The sequence below is a fragment of the Lepus europaeus genome, chromosome 8, assembly GCF_033115175.1.
Source record: "Lepus europaeus isolate LE1 chromosome 8, mLepTim1.pri, whole genome shotgun sequence".
NCBI classification, from domain to species: Eukaryota; Metazoa; Chordata; class Mammalia; order Lagomorpha; family Leporidae; genus Lepus; species Lepus europaeus.
In genome coordinates this window covers 38,662,447-38,681,163 of record NC_084834.1, presented here as the reverse complement: position 1 = coordinate 38,681,163, position 18,717 = coordinate 38,662,447, and the positions used below count along the sequence as shown (strand labels likewise).

Genomic DNA, 18,717 nt, shown 5'->3' with positions numbered 1-18,717 from the left:
TTCAACTCATACCTTCCAGGGAGGGTGAAAGAGTAACTTGGAAATTGTAAAATACCTATCAATATACTTAAAAGAGCAAACCCACATGATACATTGATACATGATGCAAAAGAATGCTACAGATCAAATTCAGCAGCTGTAGAGAGTTCATCAAAAACCAAGTGTAAAGTGACTCAAATGACTGGGAACTTTTAAAATAATTAACGGAGTGCCACCTTGAAAAAGTTATACTTGTTGGCTAGGGAACGGAATGACATATGTGAAAGGGGCCCTGCTCAGTCTCTAGCACCGTCTCCTCCCCCCTTCCCGCCCCCCCCGGAGTAGTTACTCAACATCCTTGCCTGGTAGCTAAGATTTGAGGATTTCTGGTGACCGGGAGATCACCAAGTCACAGTATTAGGCTAGGCTTGCGCTTCAAGGGAGCTACAGGGGAGCCAGTGACCCTGAACTCTCCCCTACACCAGGGTGACTCTTAGTACAAGTCTGATAAGCCCGCATGGTATGGTCAAAACAACGCAATAAACGCAAACAACTCAACCTTCAGATGTTTCTTTGGTAGTGCCAACAAAGCACTTTGGATTTGGATACCAACCTTTCCAGGTTCCTCTTAAGCAATATTCACTAAATCACCGATACCCCGGGCAGCCAGGCCCATTTCATTGGCCAACCTTTCACACTCCTTCCCCTTCAGATCTGTTCACAAGTTCCCAGGGAGGGGAAGACGTTTTCCTTTATCCTCTCTCGCCTCTGCTCCTTAATTAGGCACTTCCGTCCATGATCAACTCGAACATCTACACCTGCCTCTGGCACGTTAGGCTCAAACCGTGATCACACAGTCTGAGCGAGTCCACACAAAGAATGAAAGCCAATCTAGCAGCAAAGAGCAGAATAGCTATCTCGAGGAGGAGGAGGTCGGAAACGGAGTTGGCTGCTCCTCGCGTCGCTCCCAGGGCGCCTGGAAGCACCCCGCGCTCTAAGCATGGGCGGGGCCAGCTCGGACCCTGCGGGCCGCCGCGGCCGGCCGGCCTCCAGGTTTCCCGGCACGCTCCAGGACAGAGGAGGTGGGGAAAGAAGGTCATCGCGCCTGCGTGCTAGGAGGTGTGACCCGGGTGGGAAAGCCCTCCGCGTCCGCCATTTTGGCTGCCTCTGTCGGTCTGTTCAGTTACCACGTGAACCGCCGACGGAGACCCGTTGGGGGGGGAGGCGGCGGCAGCGCTAAGTGAGAAAGGAGAAAAGACAACGAGGAGAAAGGGGTGTCCGGGTAGGGCGACGCGGCAACACCCAAGGTCTGGTGGTGGCGACGGATCGGGGTATTCAAGGCTGAAGCGGCCAGGGAACGGCAGCGGCGGCGGTCGGACAAACAGACTGACCCAGCCGGGTGGTGGCGGGAGCAGCGGGAGGAGCCGGAACGATGCCGGCCGTGAGCCTCCCGCCCAAGGAGAACGCGCTGTTCAAGAGAATCTTGGTAAGTGCGAGTCTCGGAGCAAGCACTGGCTTGGATTTAGCCGGTAGCCGGGCCTGTCACTCCTAACCTCGGCCCGGCGGGCACCGAGCCACCTCCGCCTGAGACCCCGCCTTCGGAGTTGGGCCGAATGCACTTCTTTGCCCCCTCTGTGGGGTTCCCACTTCGGCCCGCGAGCCAGGGGCCACAGGCTTCCCGCTCCGACCCCCACGTTGCAGAGGCCCTGGTTCCGGACTAGGCCTCAACTTCCCGGCTTCTAGACTGTCGGTTTTCAGTCTCCCCTAGCAAAGGGGAAAGAGGCCCGGCCTTCAGCAGGGCAGCGGGCAGCACAGGCAGGAGTCGCGGCCCGGGTGGTGCGGGAATCCTGCTGGCAGGCTGGGGTGGCACCCTTGGAAGGAACAGGTGGCGCGGATGCAGCGCGGCTCATTCATTGCCTGAGCGCGGTTATCCCTCCATCGTCCGTCCGTCGGTCCGTCCCTCCCTCCCTCGTCCTCTCCATTCACCTGTCCCCGCCCGGTCCGCGGTCGCTGAATGATCCGGGAGGAGGGAGGTTATATGAAGGCAAGGGAGCTTTCCAAACCACTAGCTCTTTGGGGTTAGTTGCATATTTGAGCGTGCAGCTCCCCGGCCTCTCGTGTTCCCTCTTTTCTGGAGTAGGGAAGGGGCATTTATTTCTTGGTTTCCGAGCGGGAAACAGCCCCACCCCATCATCCTCCTTGGGAGGTGGGTCCCGTTTCGAGGGGGCGGTCCGGTAGGAAGTGGAAAGTTGAGAGTCTAGTCTTGAGGCTTTCGAGACACCGACTTTTCTTATACTCCGAAGTATATTAACACATACGGCGAAAACTTAGCAGACAAAAGGGAATATCAGAATTTTGGAGATGAGTGTTGTTGACGCTAGATCAAACTCCTTTATTCCCTACATTTCAGATGTGTGCAGTTGGCATTTTTTTAGAACCATAAATAGGGACCGTTTACATTGTAAAATATGTCCTGTAGCCTTGGTGCTATAATGAATACATTGTAGCACATTTTTTGTTTGGCATTTAGTATGCGGCTTGCCCCTTTCAGGCACACATTTCTCTATGAAAGCATTGAGTGTATTTGCCAAACTTGGGCTTTTAAATTTAGGGAATTTTAAAAGTGTAACACTGTATGAAAGTGTTAGCCTTTTCTCCTGCAAGTGTAATTTATTTTACTTGTTTGAAAAGTAGAACTCTGAGGATCCAGCCTTTCTAGAAATTAAGACTTATCATTCATGTTGAAATCATTTAAATTTTACAAAAATAGCTAATCGTATTTGCCCTGCAGATTTAATCAGTTCATGTTGAAAAATATTAGAAAGTTACATGCGGTACCACCTTAGTTACTTATTAGTGTTTCATTTTGCCTGAAGACTACATGGAAGGTAAATAGGACTATGACATCCTTTTAGAAGAATATTTTTAAAACTTTTAAAAGATTATTTGGTGTGCAGATAGGGGGATGACATCGTTTTGGGATTGCAATATATTTTTAATCTTCCACCCGAGCTCGCTCTTTTGGAAAAATTCAAGCTGCCATGTTGAAATGAAAGTAGAAGGAATAGTATAAACCCTTTACCTGACCTTAATATTTGACATTTTGCCGTATTTGCTTTCTTTCTCTCTTGATATATATGAAACAGTTACAAGTAGGTTGCAAGCATAATGTTTTCATCCCTAAATACTCAGCAAGCATCTCTGAAGGAAAAGGACATGTCCTGTGTACCATTAATAATCGTTCCTTAATACTACCTGATATAAGGTTCATATGCACATTTTCCCAATTATTAGTACTTTTTTAAAAAAATTAAACTTTTAAAATTTAAAGATTTATTTGAAATCCAGTGACTGGGGTTGGGGGAGAAAGAGAGATCTTCCATGATCCATTAGTTCACTTCCCAAATGACCACAACAGCCAGGCTGGACCAGGCCAAAGCTAGGGGCTGGAACTACATCTGGGTCTCCATGTGAGTGACAGGGGCCCAAATATTTCCACCATCTTTTGCCACCTTCTCAGACACATTACAATGAAGTTGGATAGGAAATAAAAAGACTGGAAAGAGCATTTCTATATGGTATTTGGGCATTGTGAGTGCTGCCTTAAACCCACTGAGCCAAAATACAGGCACTTAAAATCAAACTTGTTATTTTGAGGTAGCTTTAGACTTACATGGTTTAAAAAATAGTACAGAGGTCCCTGTTTATCTTGCTTCATCAGCACTTATACCCTGCAAAACTGGGTTATTATCAACGTTGATACAGTGTAGCAGTTTTAATTTACATTCCTCCAATTTTACTTGTTTTTCTTTGTATGTTTATTTCATTTTGTATAGTGTTATCATGTGTAGATTTTACTTCTCCAGGCAGGATAACAGAACAGTTACATCAACAAAAAGGGTTCCTCTGTTGCCCTTTAGAACCATATCCACTCACTTTGCACCCATCCTCTCTATCTCCAGCCTTCAGCAACCACTCCTAATCTGTTCTCTATTAGTATTTTTTGTCATTTCAGGAATGTTTACTAATATTAATCAGATAGCAAGTAACTTTTTGGAATTGGCCTTTTGTTATGCAGCAAAATTCCTTTGAGATTTAATTTGTTGCTTGTGTTACTAGTTTGTTCCTTTTTTTACCAATCATCAATATTTGGTGATAGGGATGTACCACAATTTATTTAACCATTCATAAAACAGCAAATTTTGATTAAGCATCTAAAATGATCTTTTTCAATGCTAGTGATAATGGAGCAATAACCTTTAAGTTGATAGCTAAAAAGTGCTGAAGGAGTGATTGTGGTCAGTTGTGTGTATATTCTCTGTGTCTCTCCTTTCTTTGTATCTCTATTTTTCAAGTAAATACATTAATCTTTTTAAAAATTTTTTATTTTTTTTAAGGTTTATTTATTTATTTGAAAGGCAGAGTTACACAGAAAGAGGAGAGGCAGAGAGAGAGAGAGAGAGGTCTTCATCCTCTGGTTCACTCCCCAGTTGTCCGCAAGGGCCAGAGCAGCGTGGATCCAAAGCCAGGAGCCAGGAGCTTCTTCGGGGTCTCCGACGTGGGTGCAAGGGCCCAAATACATGGGCCATCTTCCACTGCTTTCCCAGGCCATAGCAGAGAGCTGGATCAGAAGTGGAGTAGCCTGGACTTGAACTGGTGCACATATGGGTTTGCCAGCACTGCAGGTGGTGGCTTTACCCTCTGTGCCACAGCGCTGGTCCTTAATGTAGTTTTGGACTTTGTCTTGGATGTTTTATGTTGTTAGAATAAGTCTGAAGAAGAGACTTTTCCTTTCTTAGAAGAGTGGTAAGAGAATATTTATGATTTAAATTTAGTGGCTGGCATTGTGCTGCAGGAGGTTAAAGCTTCTGATTGGGACTCCAGCATCCCATATTAGAGTGCCTGAGAATGAGTTCTAGCTCTGCTTCTGATTCTGCTTCTGCTAATGTGCACTCTGAGAAGCAGCAGATACCCAGATGGAATTCTAGGCTCCTGGCTTCTGCCTGGCCATCCCTTCTCCAACTGTTGGGGGTATTTGGAGAGTGAACCAGCAGGTGGCAGAACTTTCTCTGCCTTAATAATAATAATAATAATAGCTTTTAAATTCAGACATAGTAAATGGTTACCATTTTACTTTATTTTATTTTTAAAGATTTATTTAAAAGAGTTACACAGAGAGAGGAGAGGCAGAGAGAGAGAGAGAAGAGAGGTCTTCCATCCTCTGGTTCACTCCCTAATTGGCCGCAATGACCGGAGCTGTGCCGATCCTGAGCCAGGAGTTACCTCTGGGTCTCCCACATGGGTGCAGGGGCCCCAAGGACTTGGGCCATCTTCTATTGCTTTCCCAGGCCATAGCAGGGAGCTGGATCCAAAGTGGAGCAGCTGGGTCTTGAAGCTGCTCCCATATGGGATGCCAGCGCTTCAGGCCAGGGCGTTAACCCGCTGCCCCACAGCACCGGCCCCCAATGGTTACCATTTTAGATGTAGTGTTTAGTTTTGGAGTTCTTTCTTAGTTCTTCAAACTTTTCAAGGTGAGGACTTTTTATTAGGCAGTCAGACTGAGACTGAGATTAAGTTTAACAGGTAATGTTAAAGACAGGAATCAAATTTCTTTTTGAGAGGGCTATTAAATTACACTTGCTTAGTGTTTTAATTATTTTGGGGAGGGGTGAGGTAGGAGAGTACATTCCTTGTTAGGCAAAGGAGTTACAGTAATTGTCAGCTGGCTGCACAAATTACTTCATATGATTTATTGCCTTTGGAAATGGTGCTGTTTTTATAGTTAATGATACTTTGGTTAGCTTTAGTTTCTGATGAAATTCAGATTAGGAATTGTTAACAAGTAGGTTTAGACATGCACAGAAAAAGTCAGCTGATTTAAATTTCTATATAATAATTCTAGTTTTCTAACTGAGTATGGCCAGTAACTTTGAAATTGATTTTAACATACTTCTGTTTATACTGAGAGTGTTTGGAGTATGACTAAAGAGAAGCAAAATATGGAAACAAAGTTTTACCTGTTATTCAGTGTTCTTTCTGTACATAGTAGTTACATGTTTAAATTAGAATAAATTTCTGCTTTAAAACTATTGTAGATGGGGCTTTTGGCATAGTGGTTAAAATGCCAGTTGGGATGCCTGCATCCTGTACTAGAGTGTGTGGGTTCAAGTCACCGCTCCACTTCCCATTCCAGCTTCCTGTTAATGTGCACCCTAGAAGACCAGAAATGATGCTCACATACTTGGGTCCCTGCCACCTACTTGGGAGACCTGGATGGATTTCCTGGGTCCTGGCTTTGGTGTGGTCCTACCCTGGCTATTGCAGGCATTTGGGGAGTGAATCAGCAGATGGAAGATTTTTCTTTCTGCCTTTAAATAAATAAAGTTGAAAAATAAAATCTATTCTAAAAGAAAAAAAGAACAGAGGGGGATTCTGTGACGAAGCAAGTAAAGCCGCTGCCTGCAGTTCCAGCATCTCATATGGGCGTTGCTGCTTCACTTCTGATACAACTCTCTGCTATGACCTGGGAAAGCAGTAGAAGATGGCCCAAGTCCTTGGGCCCCTGCACCCGTGTGGGAGACCTGGAGGAAGCTCCTGGCTCCTGGCTTCGGATCTGAGCAGCTCCAGCCAGCTCCAGCCATTGTGGCCAATTGGGGAGTGAACCAGGGGATGGAAGACTCTCTCTCTCTCTCTTTCTCTCTTTCTCTCTCTCTCTCTTCCTCCCCTTCCCTCCCTCCCTCTCCCCCTCTCCCCATTCCTTTCCCCCTTTCCCTCTCTCCCCGTCTGCCTCTCCTTCTCTGTGTAACTCTGCCTTTCAAATAAATAAAACTTTAAAAAAAGAAAATGAAATTCAGTTTTGCTGTGTTCTTCTAAAAGTCACAAAATAGTTTTTTAAAAAGTGTGTAAAGTCTACTGAGAATTAAAACTTTTTGATTCTGTGGTGAATTCATTGTTTTGTTTAATTTTTCCTTTATATTTCTCGTCTAAATCCCTTCTTGAATGAGGTATGAATGAGCCAATAAAAATATGTTCTTATTGAGGAAGCATATGTATTTTCAAAATGCTATATTGTTTTAGAAGCCTGAAATGGTTTTTAAATGATTGTTTGGTTCAAAAGAGTAGGTTAAAAATACTTGTTTATAGAGATTATTTGGGAAGTAGAATTTTCCAGTAAAATAGTGACCACAGTTTAGTTTTCAGTTGTGGTAGACAACACTATACTCAGAGTAAAACAGATAAAGACTTATTGGTTACTGAATATAATGTCCCATTCTGTAGGCATTTCAAAGACTTAGAACCCTTCTGGGGCATTATTAATGCTCATACAAGCTAGTTCTTTGATAATAATAGAATTGCCATCACGGGCATTGGTTTGAAGACTGGTTAAAACAGTGTTTCAGGCCGTTGTGATGTAGTGGGTTAATCCGGTGCTTGCAATGCCAGCATCACATATTGGAGCGCTGTTTTGGCTGCTCCATTTCTGATCTATTTTCCTGCTAATGCACTTAGGAAGGTAGCAGAAGATGGCCCAAGTACTGGGACACCTAATAGCCATGTGGGAGACCTGGGTTGAGTTCTGGCTCCTGGCCTCAGCCTGGCTCAGTACTGACTGTGTGGCCACTTGGGGAGTGAACCAGTAGATGGAAAGTCTCTTTCTTTCCGTCTCTCCCTCTGTCACTCTGCCTTCTAAATTAATAAAATCTTTCTTTTTAAAGATTTATTTATTTATTTGAGAGGCAGAGTGACAAAGAGGGAAAGACAGAGAGGTCTTCTATCTGCTGGTTCACTCCCAGCAACTGCTGGAGCTGGGTCAATCTGAAGCTAGGAGCTTCTTCCTAGTCTCCCACATGGGTGCAGAGGCCTAAGCACTTGGGCCATTTTTTTTTTTTTTTTTTTTTGGACAGGCAGAGTTAGACTGTGCGAGAGAGAGACAGAGAGAAAGGTCTTCCTTCTGTTAGTTCAACCCCCAAATGGTTGCTACCGCTGGCACACTGCGCTGATCCAAAGCCAGGAGCCAGGTGCTTCCTCCTGGTCTCCAATGCAGGTGCAAGGCCCAAGCACTTGGGCCATTCTCCACTGCCTTCCCGGGCCACAGCAGAGAGCTGGACTGGAAGAGGCACAACCGGGACAGAATCCGGTGCCCCAACCGGGACTAGAACCCAGAGTGCTGGCACCGCAGGCGGAGGATTAGCCTAGTGAGCCACGGCGCTGGCACTTGGGCCTTTTTCTACTCCTTTCCCAGGCCATTAGCAGGTTGCTGGGTCCGAAGTGGAGCAGCTGGAACTTGAACTGGCGCCCATATGGGATTGCAGCATCATAGGTGAAGGCTTAACCTACTATGCCATAGTGCCGGCCCCTAAAATCTTAAAACTCCAGCAGTGTTTCAGAGAGGCAAACACGGTGCTCCGGGTAATTGGAGGACTGCAGAGCTATGACCAGTGAACTGACCTCACCTAAAGAGATCTCACTTCTTAGTGTCCGTTCTTATTTTCTTTAATATTTTGACAATGAAGTTCTGACAGCTTTGACTTAAATGTATCCTTTTTGTTCATAAGCGCATATTTGGACATAAAAATCTAACTAACATAAAGGATCATATGCAATGGACTCTTGACAACTTTCTCCCCTAGATAACTGCATAGCTCATTTCTCTTTCCTGTGGGACTCTGTTAGTTGTCCTCTAAATGTTACATAGAGGCTTTCCTTGACCTTCCTTTGTTTTTCTCCAATACCCTTTATCCTTGTTTGGCATATATTTACTTGTATATTTATCACATATCTTCCACAATTAAAATGTAAGATTTTTAGGGTAGGGACTTTGTTCTCTTAGTGTTCACTGATTAAAATGATATCAGATTTTTAATACATATTGTTACAACAGATGAGGGTTGAAGCAGTGATTACAGGGCAGCAGAGAAAGTATGGATTATGTGCTTGCATAAATATTTTTGGAGAGGGGAGTTAAACTGGGCCTTGGCATTGTAGAGTACATTATTATATGAGGTAATTGCAGGATATTGGGCATAGCCTGTATTATCTGGTAAGACCTTGCAAGTTTCATTTATGAATGAATCATAGTAATTGTTTATATGGCCTTTGCCTCATCACAAAGGCATAATTCTTATGAGGAAAATTTTTTTCTTGCTGCATCTTTTTAGTTGTTTTAACATTGGAGAAAAATGGTGTCAGAATTAGAGTTTTTTTTTTTTTTTTTTAAGAAGCTCTTTTTTTTTTTTAAAGCTTTTATTTATTGAGAGGCCGAGCATGAGAGAGGGAAAGATGGAGAGAGGGCCGGCGCCGTGGCTCAACAGGCTAATCCTCCGCCTAGCGGCGCCGGCACACCAGGTTCTAGTCCCGGTTGGGGCGCTGGATTCTGTCCCGGTTGCCCCTCTTCCAGGCCAGCTCTCTGCTGTGGCCCGGGAGTGCAGTAGAGGATGGCCCAAGTGCTTGGGCCCTGCACCCCATGGGAGACCAGGAGGAAGCACCTGGCTCCTGGCTTCGGATCAGCGCGGTGCACCGGCTGTAGTGTGCCAGCCGCGGTGGCCATTGGAGGGTGAACCAAGGGTAAAAAGGAAGACCTTTCTCTCTGTCTCTCTCTCTCTCATTATCAGGAAAAGATTTATAAGTTAACATTGCTTTGTGACTATTTTCAGAAAATTTAAAAATCAAGTTGAATTAAAATTTGGAGGGGCCAGCGCTGTGGTGTAACTGGTAAAGCCACTGCCTGCAGTGCTAGAATCTCATATGGGCGCCGGTTCGAGTCCCAGCTCCTCCACTTCTGATCTAGCTCTCTGCTATGGCCTGGGAAAGCAGAAGAAGATGGCCCAAGCCCTTGGGCTCCTGCACCTGCTTGGGAGACCTGGAAGAAGCTCCTGGTTCCTGGCTTTGGATCAGCCCAGCTCCAGTTGTTATGGCCATATGGGGAGTGAACCAGCAGATGGAAGACTTCCCTATCTCTGTCCTTGCCTCTACCTCTCTGTACCTTTGCCTTTCAAATAAATCTTTTTAAAAAAATTTGGAAAGGTATCCTGGGAAGTTGTGGGAGCAAGTACAGGTCACTTGACTAACCAGTGAGCTCAGCCAGCCATCAGCATTCATCTCTAAATCCAACTTTGCTCTCTGTTTACAGGCAATATCCCTGTTGGAGAGAGAAAAACTTAGATTCTTAGCGAAAAATGATTCTGAAAAGAATGTCAGTTACCAGTTCTGATGGTAAGGAGAGCAAAGTGAAGAGGTTTAAAGAATGATAGTTCTTAGTATAAATAGTAGGATGTGGAGGGAATTTTATCCTGTGGTTGTATTCTTGACTTTTGGGAATTTTCCTGGAATGTCATCTGTGCAGTTAAATATTTAAGCTGTTTTATGATGCATGCTGTACAAACTTGTATTGAAGTTGTAATTAAAAAAGTCTTGATGCATATGGTTTTTTCTTCCTGGGTAACATGAATTATATTGTTCACTGCTTCATATTGTATTAAAATAGTCCTTATTACTTTGATTTGATGAAAGCAATTAACTTGGGTTTTTTTAAAAAGTTTAGCAGTGAAATAAAAATTGCAGTGTAGAAGTAAGTGGAGAAGCAAGTGTGCTCTACTCTACTGAGGTTTTCTTTGTTTAGTATAATATGAATAAATCTTCAGTTGTGATAACTTGAGATTTCTATAAAACTTCATTGGGAATTCCTTTTGGTTTCATTAGTAAAAAGAGAAATGATGGGGTCGGTGCCATAGCGCAGCAGGTAAAGCCGCTGCTTGCAGTGCCAGCATCCAGTATGGGCACCAGTTTGAGTCCTGGCTGCTCCAGCTCCACTTCCAATCTAGCTCTTTGCTGTGGTCTGGGAAAGCAGTAGATGGCCCAAATCCTTGGGCCCCTCTATCCACATGGGAGACCCCGAAGAAGTTCCTGGCCATTTGGGGAGCGAGCCAGTGGATGGAAGACCTCTCTCTCTTTCTCTCTGCCCTTTCTTCTCTGTAACTCTACCTTTCAAATAAATAAATAAATCTTATATTAAAAAAAAGAAATGAAAGTTTGCTTTTGAAACTATAGGTCTTGGGCCGGTGCTGTGACACGGCAGGTTAAAGCCCTGGCCTGAAGTGCTGGCATCCCATATGGGCACCCGGCTGCTCCTCTTCCTGTCTAGCTCTCTGCTGTGGCCTGGGAAGGCAGTGGAAGATGGCCCAAGACCTTGGACCCCTGCACCCACGTGGGAGACCCAAAAGAAGCTCCTGGCTCCTGGCTTCAGATCAGCACAGCTCCCGCTGTTACAGCCATCTGTGGAGTGAACCAGCAGATGGAAGGCTTCTCTCTCTCTCTGCCTCTCCTTCTCTCTCTGTAACTCTGACTTTCAAGTACATAAATAAATAAATCTTTAAAAAAAAAAAAACAACAACAAAAACTATAGGTCTTGGGGCTGGTGCTGTGGTGCAGCAAGTTAACGCTCTGCCTGAAGCGTCGGCATCCCATGTGGGCGCCGCTTTGAGACCCAGCTGCTCCACTTCCAATCCAGCTCTCTGCTATGGCCTGGGAAAGCAGTAGAGGATGGTCCAAGTCCTTGGGCCCCTGCACACACGTGGGAGATCCGGAAGAAGCTCCTGGCTCTTGGCTTCAGATTGGTGCAGCTCCAGCCGTTGTGGCCAGTTGGGGAGTGAACCAGCGGATGGAAGACTTCTCTGTTTCTCTCTGCGTCTCCTCTCTTTTAAATAAATAAATACATCTTTAAAAAAAAAAAAAAAAGAACTGTAGGTCTTGGAGTGGATTTTGGCACAGTGGTTGTCACTTGGGAACCCACATTCCATATCCGAGTGCTTGTTTCAAGTCCTGGCTCTTCTGTTTCCCTTTCCAGCTTCCTGCTAAAGTGTACCCTGGGAGGCAATAGATAATAAACGGTTCAGGTAATTAGGTTCAGTGCTCCTGGCTTTAGCCTGGCCTATGCTTGGCTGTTAGGGGCATTTGGGAAGTGAACCAGTGGATGGGAGATTTCTCTGTCTTGTCTCTGCCTGTCAAATTAAAAAAGACTCATCCCTAGAGTTTGTTGTTTATTTCCACACATGGTTGCTGTTCCAATTTTTGAAAAAAGCTTTTTCCCCTTCTCTTGATAATGACTTACTCTTAATATAGTGCTCTTTATTTTTCAGAAATATCTCATTGGGTGTTAGAAGATCACCTTTGATTGTTGGTGTTTGATGATAGAGTCAGAATCTTGAAGAATGGGGAGATGAAGTAAACTAATCTTTGCTGAGTATTTTGAGCCTGGTTTATACCAGGCCAATTTTACATGTTAGCTGATAGAAACGTTGAAACACTGTCTTAAGGAAATTATGATAATCATAACCAATATTTGTAACTAAATTCTTTTTTTTTTTTAAAGATTTATTTATTTATTTGAAAGGTAGAGTTAGAGAGAGAAGGAGAGGCAGAGAGGGAGAGTCTCCCATCCACTGCTTCACTCCTTAGTTGGCCGCAATGGCCGGAGCTGCGCCAGCTGGAAGCCGGGAGCCAGGAGCTTCCTCCGGGTCTTCCCACACGAGTGCAGGGGCCCAAGCACTTGGACCATCCTCTACTGCTTTCCCAGGCCATAACAGAGAGTTGGATTGGAAATGGAGCAGCTGGGACTTGAACTGGCGCCTATATAGGATGCTGGCACTGCAGGTAGCAGCTTTACCCCCTGTGCCACAGCACTGGCTCCTGTTAACTAGATTTTTGAAAACATTTATATACAGGCAGTCTGCTGTATCAAGATAGAAAGATTCCTGAAAGTCACTGCCTTGTGCAAAATCATGCAATAAAAATAACAGAGCTTGGGGCTGGTACTGTGGCACCGTAGGTTAACCCTCTGCCTGTATTTCCGGCATCCCATATGGGTGCCAGTTCTAGTCCTAGCTGCTCCTCTTCCTGTCCAGCTCTCTGCTATGGCCTGGGAAGGCAGTGGGAGATGGCCCATGTGCTTGGGCCACTGCACCCAAGTGGGAGACCATGAAGAGGCTCCTGGCTCCTGGCTTTGGGTTGGTCCAGCTCCTGCCTTTGCAGCCATTTAGGGAGTGAACCTACAGATGGAAGGTTCTCTGTCTCTCCCTCTTACTGTAACTCTACCTCTCAAATAAATAAAATCTTAAAAATCACAGAGCTTATAAGAAGAATGGAGCTGGGCATACTATTAAGCAGTGTTTCTGATGATAGATTAAAAACAAAGATAACTTGAAAATGTTAGCACATTTCTATATATGTTCAGTAGTTAAAAATACATTAATAAATACAGTGTAAATACTTTTTTTTTTTTAAAGATTTATTTATTTAATTTGAAAGAGTTACACAGAGAGGAGTGGCAGAGAGAGAGAGGTCCTCCATCTGCTGGTTCACTCCCCAAATGGCTGCAATGGTCAGTGCTGGCCCCATCCTAAGCCAGGAGTCTAGGGCTTCTTCCAGGTCTGCCACGTGGGTGCAGGGGCCCTAGGACTTGGGCCATCTTCTGCTTTTCCAGGCCATAGCAGAGAGCCAGATTGGAAGTGGAGAAGCCAGGACTTGAACTGGCGCCCATATGGAATGCTGCCCCCTAATTAAATTTTTTTGGAAAAGGCTTTACACTTGTGGAACTTGACATCTGAAGTTATGCAAATTGCTCATTTTCAAGTGATAGAAGGAAGGTTATCTGAAATATGAAAGTTGTAGCATTGGCTATGCGTAGGTGTGGCACAAAACACACAAGGTGAACTGAGGTAACTGTTAAAAGTGTGTACTGTATATGCTTCAGCTTAGTGCTGTTTTCTGGTCTTTTTTGAAATTTGAAATACTCAGAATGTTCCCTAATATATCGGTTGTGTTGAAGAAAATGTGTGTTTTCAAAATAAGCATTGTTGCAGAATTTTTGTACTGATTTGCATTTTGCATTTATGTAGTTCTAGTACTTGAGATGCTGTCACATTCTTTGCCATCAAGTTACCACTGACACCTAATGACCAAGGAGACTTGAACCTCTTTTAGTTTTTTCTTTGTTATGGAACATTTATTTGTTTATTTTGGATTTATAATAAATAAATTTATAATAAATATAATTTATTGGAAAGGCAGAGTTACAGATGGAGAGAGATCAGTCATCTATCTACTGGTTTATTCCCAGATGGTCTCATTGGCTGGGACTGGGCCAGGAACCTGGAACTCCATCTGGGTTGCCCACATGGGTATAGGGGCCCAAGTACTTGGGCTGTCTTCCTCTGCTTTTCCAGGTGCATTAGTAGGGAACTGGATCAGAAGTATAGCATTTAGGACTTGAATGGGTACTGGTGTCATAGGCGGCTACACTGTGCTGCAGTACTGGCTCCTAATATGGAAATTTTGATGCTTCATTCTACAGGTTTTGGTGGGGAGCCTGGGTGTGAATCCTGGCTCTGCTTTATCAGTGGTAAGGGCAGGCACTTGGTGCAGCCAAGTTGCTGCCTGGAATGCCAGTAGCCATATTGGCTTCTCAGCTTTGGATGCAGCTTCCTGCTTGTGGGCACTCTGGTAGGCAGTGGATGATGGCACAAGTATTTGGGTCCCTGCTACCCATATGGGAGACCTGGATTTAGTCCTGGGCTCCTCCTGGTTTCAACCTGGCTTGGCCCTGGCTGTTCTGATCACTTGGGGAGTGAACCAGCCAGTGGAAAAATGTCTGTCTGTCTGTCTCTTGTCTCTCTCTCACACATACACACAAATAGAATGAAAATAAATAAATAAAAATTAAAAGACTGAGCTTTGCTAATTAAAAGACTGAGCTTTGCTAACCTGCATCACAGATTAGGTAGTGAGACATGTATGAAGGTATCTGGCAAATTATAAAGCACATGTTTAGTACTAGCTGTATTGTAGATTAGTGTATCGTGAACTTTTCATTGATTTGATCTCATCTTTGTTTTACTTGCTGTATGTTTTATTTTTCTGTTTCATACTTTTTTTGATAAGGGTTTTAAAAAATTATTTTAGGGGCCGGCGCCGTGGCTTAACAGGCTAATCCTCCGCCTTGCAGCGCCGGCACACCGGGTTCTAGTCCCAGTTGGGGCGCCGAATTCTATCCCGGTTGCCCCTCTTCCAGGCCAGCTCTCTGCTATGGCCCGGGAAGGCAGTGGAGGATGGCCCAAGTCCTTGGGTCCTGCACCCGCGTGGGAGACCAGGAGAAGCACCTGGCTCCTGGCTTCAGATCAGTGCGATGCGCTGGCCGCAGTGGCCATTGGAGGGTGAACCAGCGGCAAAAAGGAAGACCTTTCTCTCTGTCTCTCTGTCTCACTATCCACTCTGCCTGTAAAAAAAAAAAAATTAGGGACCAGCACTGTGGCACAGCAGGTTCAGTCACAGTCTGCAGTGCCAGCATCCAATATGGGTACCAGTTTGAGTCCTGGCTGCTCCACTTCTGATGAAGCTCCCTGCTAATGCACCTGGGAAAGCAGCAGAAGTTGGCCAAAGTGCTTGGGCCCCTGTACCCATGTGGGAGACCAGGAAGAAGCTCTAGGCTCCTGGCTTTGTACTGGCCCAGCCCTGGTGAACCAGCAGATGGAAAATCTGTCTTTCTCTCTAGTGTCTTTCCTTATCTGATACTCTACCTTTCAAATAAAAAAATAAAGAATACTTATTTGAAAGAGTGATGGGGGGAGAGAGAGAGAGGGAGATATGCTCTATCTATTGTTTCAATTTCAAATACCCACAATAGTTGGCCCTGGGACAGACCGAAGAAACTCTTTCATGGTCTTTCATGTGGCTGTCAGGGACCCAAGTACTTGAGCCATCATTACTGCCTCCGAAGGTACACCTTAGCTGAAAACTGGTTGGAAAGCAGAGGTGGAACTTGATCCCAGGAACTCCGAAATGGTGTACAATATGGGATATGGACATCCCAAGTGGTGACTTAACACTGAGTTGTACCCACTGTTTTTTTGATATTTTCATTTTATTTTTTGATATTTAAGAAGGTCTACATGTCCATTAGTTTCTTTTATATTTGTATTATTTCCTTGTCTCTTTTGTCTTATTAGGCTCTGCTGTTTGGTTTGTCTGTTTTATTTTTATTTATCTTTTTTATCATGGTTAAAAATAAATTTCAGTAACAAGTATGTATTGAGTATGTGCTTGTGTGTGTAGCCAGAAGACATAAATTTATTTAATGTGAACACTGGTAAAGTTGGGTGTTTCCATCTAAAGGGGTGTTGAGATAACCTCTTCACTTTTCAACCAAAGTATCTTTGAAGTTCCTGATAGCCACAAAAGCTTGTAACAGTTATGAAAATTAGTATAACTTATCCAAGGACAGCATTTGGAAAAACAGCTGTCAGGCTGATGGAATTGCATGGAGAAAACCCAGAAGACAGCCCATTAGTATACTGCAATGCATTGGTTTTCTTCTTGTTTAGGTGATGGGAGAAGAGAGTAGTACGCTTTATTCTTTTTCCATTTTCTCCCGAGGACCTAGTGTGTCAAGGGAAGACTTCTCAGGGTGGTGAGAGGCTTACATCAAGCCTTTGTATGCGAATGGAAGCCATGGCAATCAAGACTCTCCCAATCTGGTCCCACCCAGCTTTCTGGTTCACTCCTTTGCTCTGATTCTGTGGGGAGCTCTGGAGCATGAACTGCTCCATCGAGTTTATCCCACCTTGAGCTGCAGGAGCTGCTCCCTTCTAACCTCGTGTCTGTCAGTCAGTCATTAGCTGCAGGTTCTGTCCACTTTAAATTAAAGTCTTTCAGTCTCATTTTCTTGTAAGTTAGGTAATGAATGGTTGTATTCAAATTTCTTTTTTTCCCTTGAGACTTTTTGAAGTTTTGTTGCTGTGAGAGATCATATCATTTTATATATTATTCTTTCAGTCACATCAACCCATTTGTTTTACATTTAGTTGTATAAGTAAATATAGTCTTATATTTGCCAGCAGACCTTTTGCTGAAATGTTCTTTGTTTTTTGTTTGGATTAAGTTCATCATTTTGTAGACTTCTCAGTTAATGCTTATAAAACTATTTTTAAAGTTCTTTCTTGTTTAAACAGTTTCCCTCTGTCTTTGATGTTTGAAGGACAGGTTGGCTGGATATAAAGTTCTTGATTTATATCCTTTTAAGTGTCTTAAAATATTGGGATATTCCTTTATGTCTGCACTTGTTACTTTTATTTATTTATTTATTTATTTTATTTTATTTTTTTGACAGGCAGAGTGGACAGTGAGAGAGAGACAGAGAGAAAGGTCTTCCTTTGCCGTTGGTTCACCCTCCAATGGCCGCTGCGGCTGGCGCACCGCGCTGATCCGATGGCAGGAGCCAGGTGCCTATCCTGGTCTCCCTGCATTTGTTACCTTTTAAAAAAAGATTTTTAAAATTTGAGAGGTAGATTTACAGACAGTGAGAGGGAGAGACAGAGAGAAAGGTCTTCCTTCCGTTGGTTCACTCCCCAGATGGCCGCAACGGCTGGAGCTGCGCCGAACTGAAGCCAGGAGCCAGGAGCTACTTCCTGGTCTTCCATGTGGGTGCAGGGACCCAAGGACTTGAGCCATCTTCCACTGCTTTCCCAGGCCATAGCAGAGAGCTGGATTGGAAGAGGGGCAGCTGGGAATAGAACTGGCACCCGTATGGGATGTCGGTGCTGCAGGCGGAGGATCAACCTACTGCACCACGGAGCTGGCTCCTGCATTTCTTATTTAATTACTTTTAGTTTGTGATGGAATATTATATCACATCTGTGTTCTATTATGGCCAAGATTTTTGCTATGCGTTCATCTGTCAAAAGGTTTTTCGCTTTTTATTCCTATTGTAATGTTAACTTGGTATAGGTGTACTGGGTTATTTTTTTCTGTTCAGATTATTTGTGATTTTATTGGACCAACAATATAGGTGATTTTTATTTTTTGCTTTTGGGTTGCTTTCTCAGTCTCTTAGTTTAAGAGCATTTTCACTGCTATAGTGAAATGCAGGTTTTTTTTTTTTTTTTTTTTTTTTTTAAGATTTACTTAATGTTCATTTGAAAAGCAGTTACAGAGAGAGAGAGAGAGAGAAAGAGAGAGAAAATCTTCCACCCACTGGTTCACTCCCCAAATGGCCAGAACAGTCAGGGTTGGGTTAGGACAAAGCCAAGAGCCAGGAGTTTCATCCGGGTATCCCTCATGGTAGTAGACACATCTACTGCTTGCCCAGGCACATTAGCTGGATTAGAAGTGGAACAGCCGGGACTTGAGCTGGCACCCATATGGGATGCTAGCGTCACAGGCAGAGGCTTACTCATTACTCCACATTGCTGGCCTGAAATATGGCTTTTAAAATGGTACTCCTCCCTCTCCAGTTTCATCTTGCTTTTGTTCTTCCCCTCCCGTCCTCCTCTTTCCCCCTCCCCTGTCCCCTTCCTCCTCTCCCTCCTCCTCTGTCCCCTTCCTCCTCCTCCCCCTCTGCCCTCCTCTCCTACCTTTTCTGTCATCTGCCTCTTCCTTTCCCCCTCCACTCCCTCCTTCAGTTTCCATTCCTTCTCCTCCTTCTTGATACCTCTCTTATTAAGTTTTTTTTTTTTTTTTCCAGTTGAGAGAATGAAAGGAAGATCTCATTTGCTGGTCCCTCCCCGAATGGCTGCAATAGCCAGGGCTGTGCCAGGCTGAAACTAAGAGCCAGAAATTCCATCTAGGTCTCCCACATGGAGTAGGGACTCAAGTATTTGAGCCATCATCCACTGCTTCTTATTCTTAAAAAAACGAAAAAAGATTTATTGATTTACTTGAGACGCAGAGTTAGAGACAGAGAGGTCTTCA

General features: G+C 44.2%; 1 protein-coding gene across 2 annotated transcripts in view; it reads left to right on the top strand.

Annotated features, from left to right (window-relative positions):
* Positions 1 to 1,096: 1,096 nt before the first annotated feature.
* The window catches only part of NAA15 (N-alpha-acetyltransferase 15, NatA auxiliary subunit), a 111,726-nt gene continuing 94,105 nt past the window's right edge, over positions 1,097 to 18,717 (top strand). Inside the window, exon 1 of one of the 2 annotated variants that reach the window (XM_062199594.1) lies at positions 1,097 to 1,465. In XM_062199594.1, the coding sequence (XP_062055578.1) occupies positions 1,412 to 1,465 (54 nt within the window). In that variant the 5' untranslated portion in view covers positions 1,097 to 1,411. The remainder of the gene's footprint in view (positions 1,466 to 18,717) is intronic. The other variant, XM_062199593.1, reaches the window with a different exon arrangement.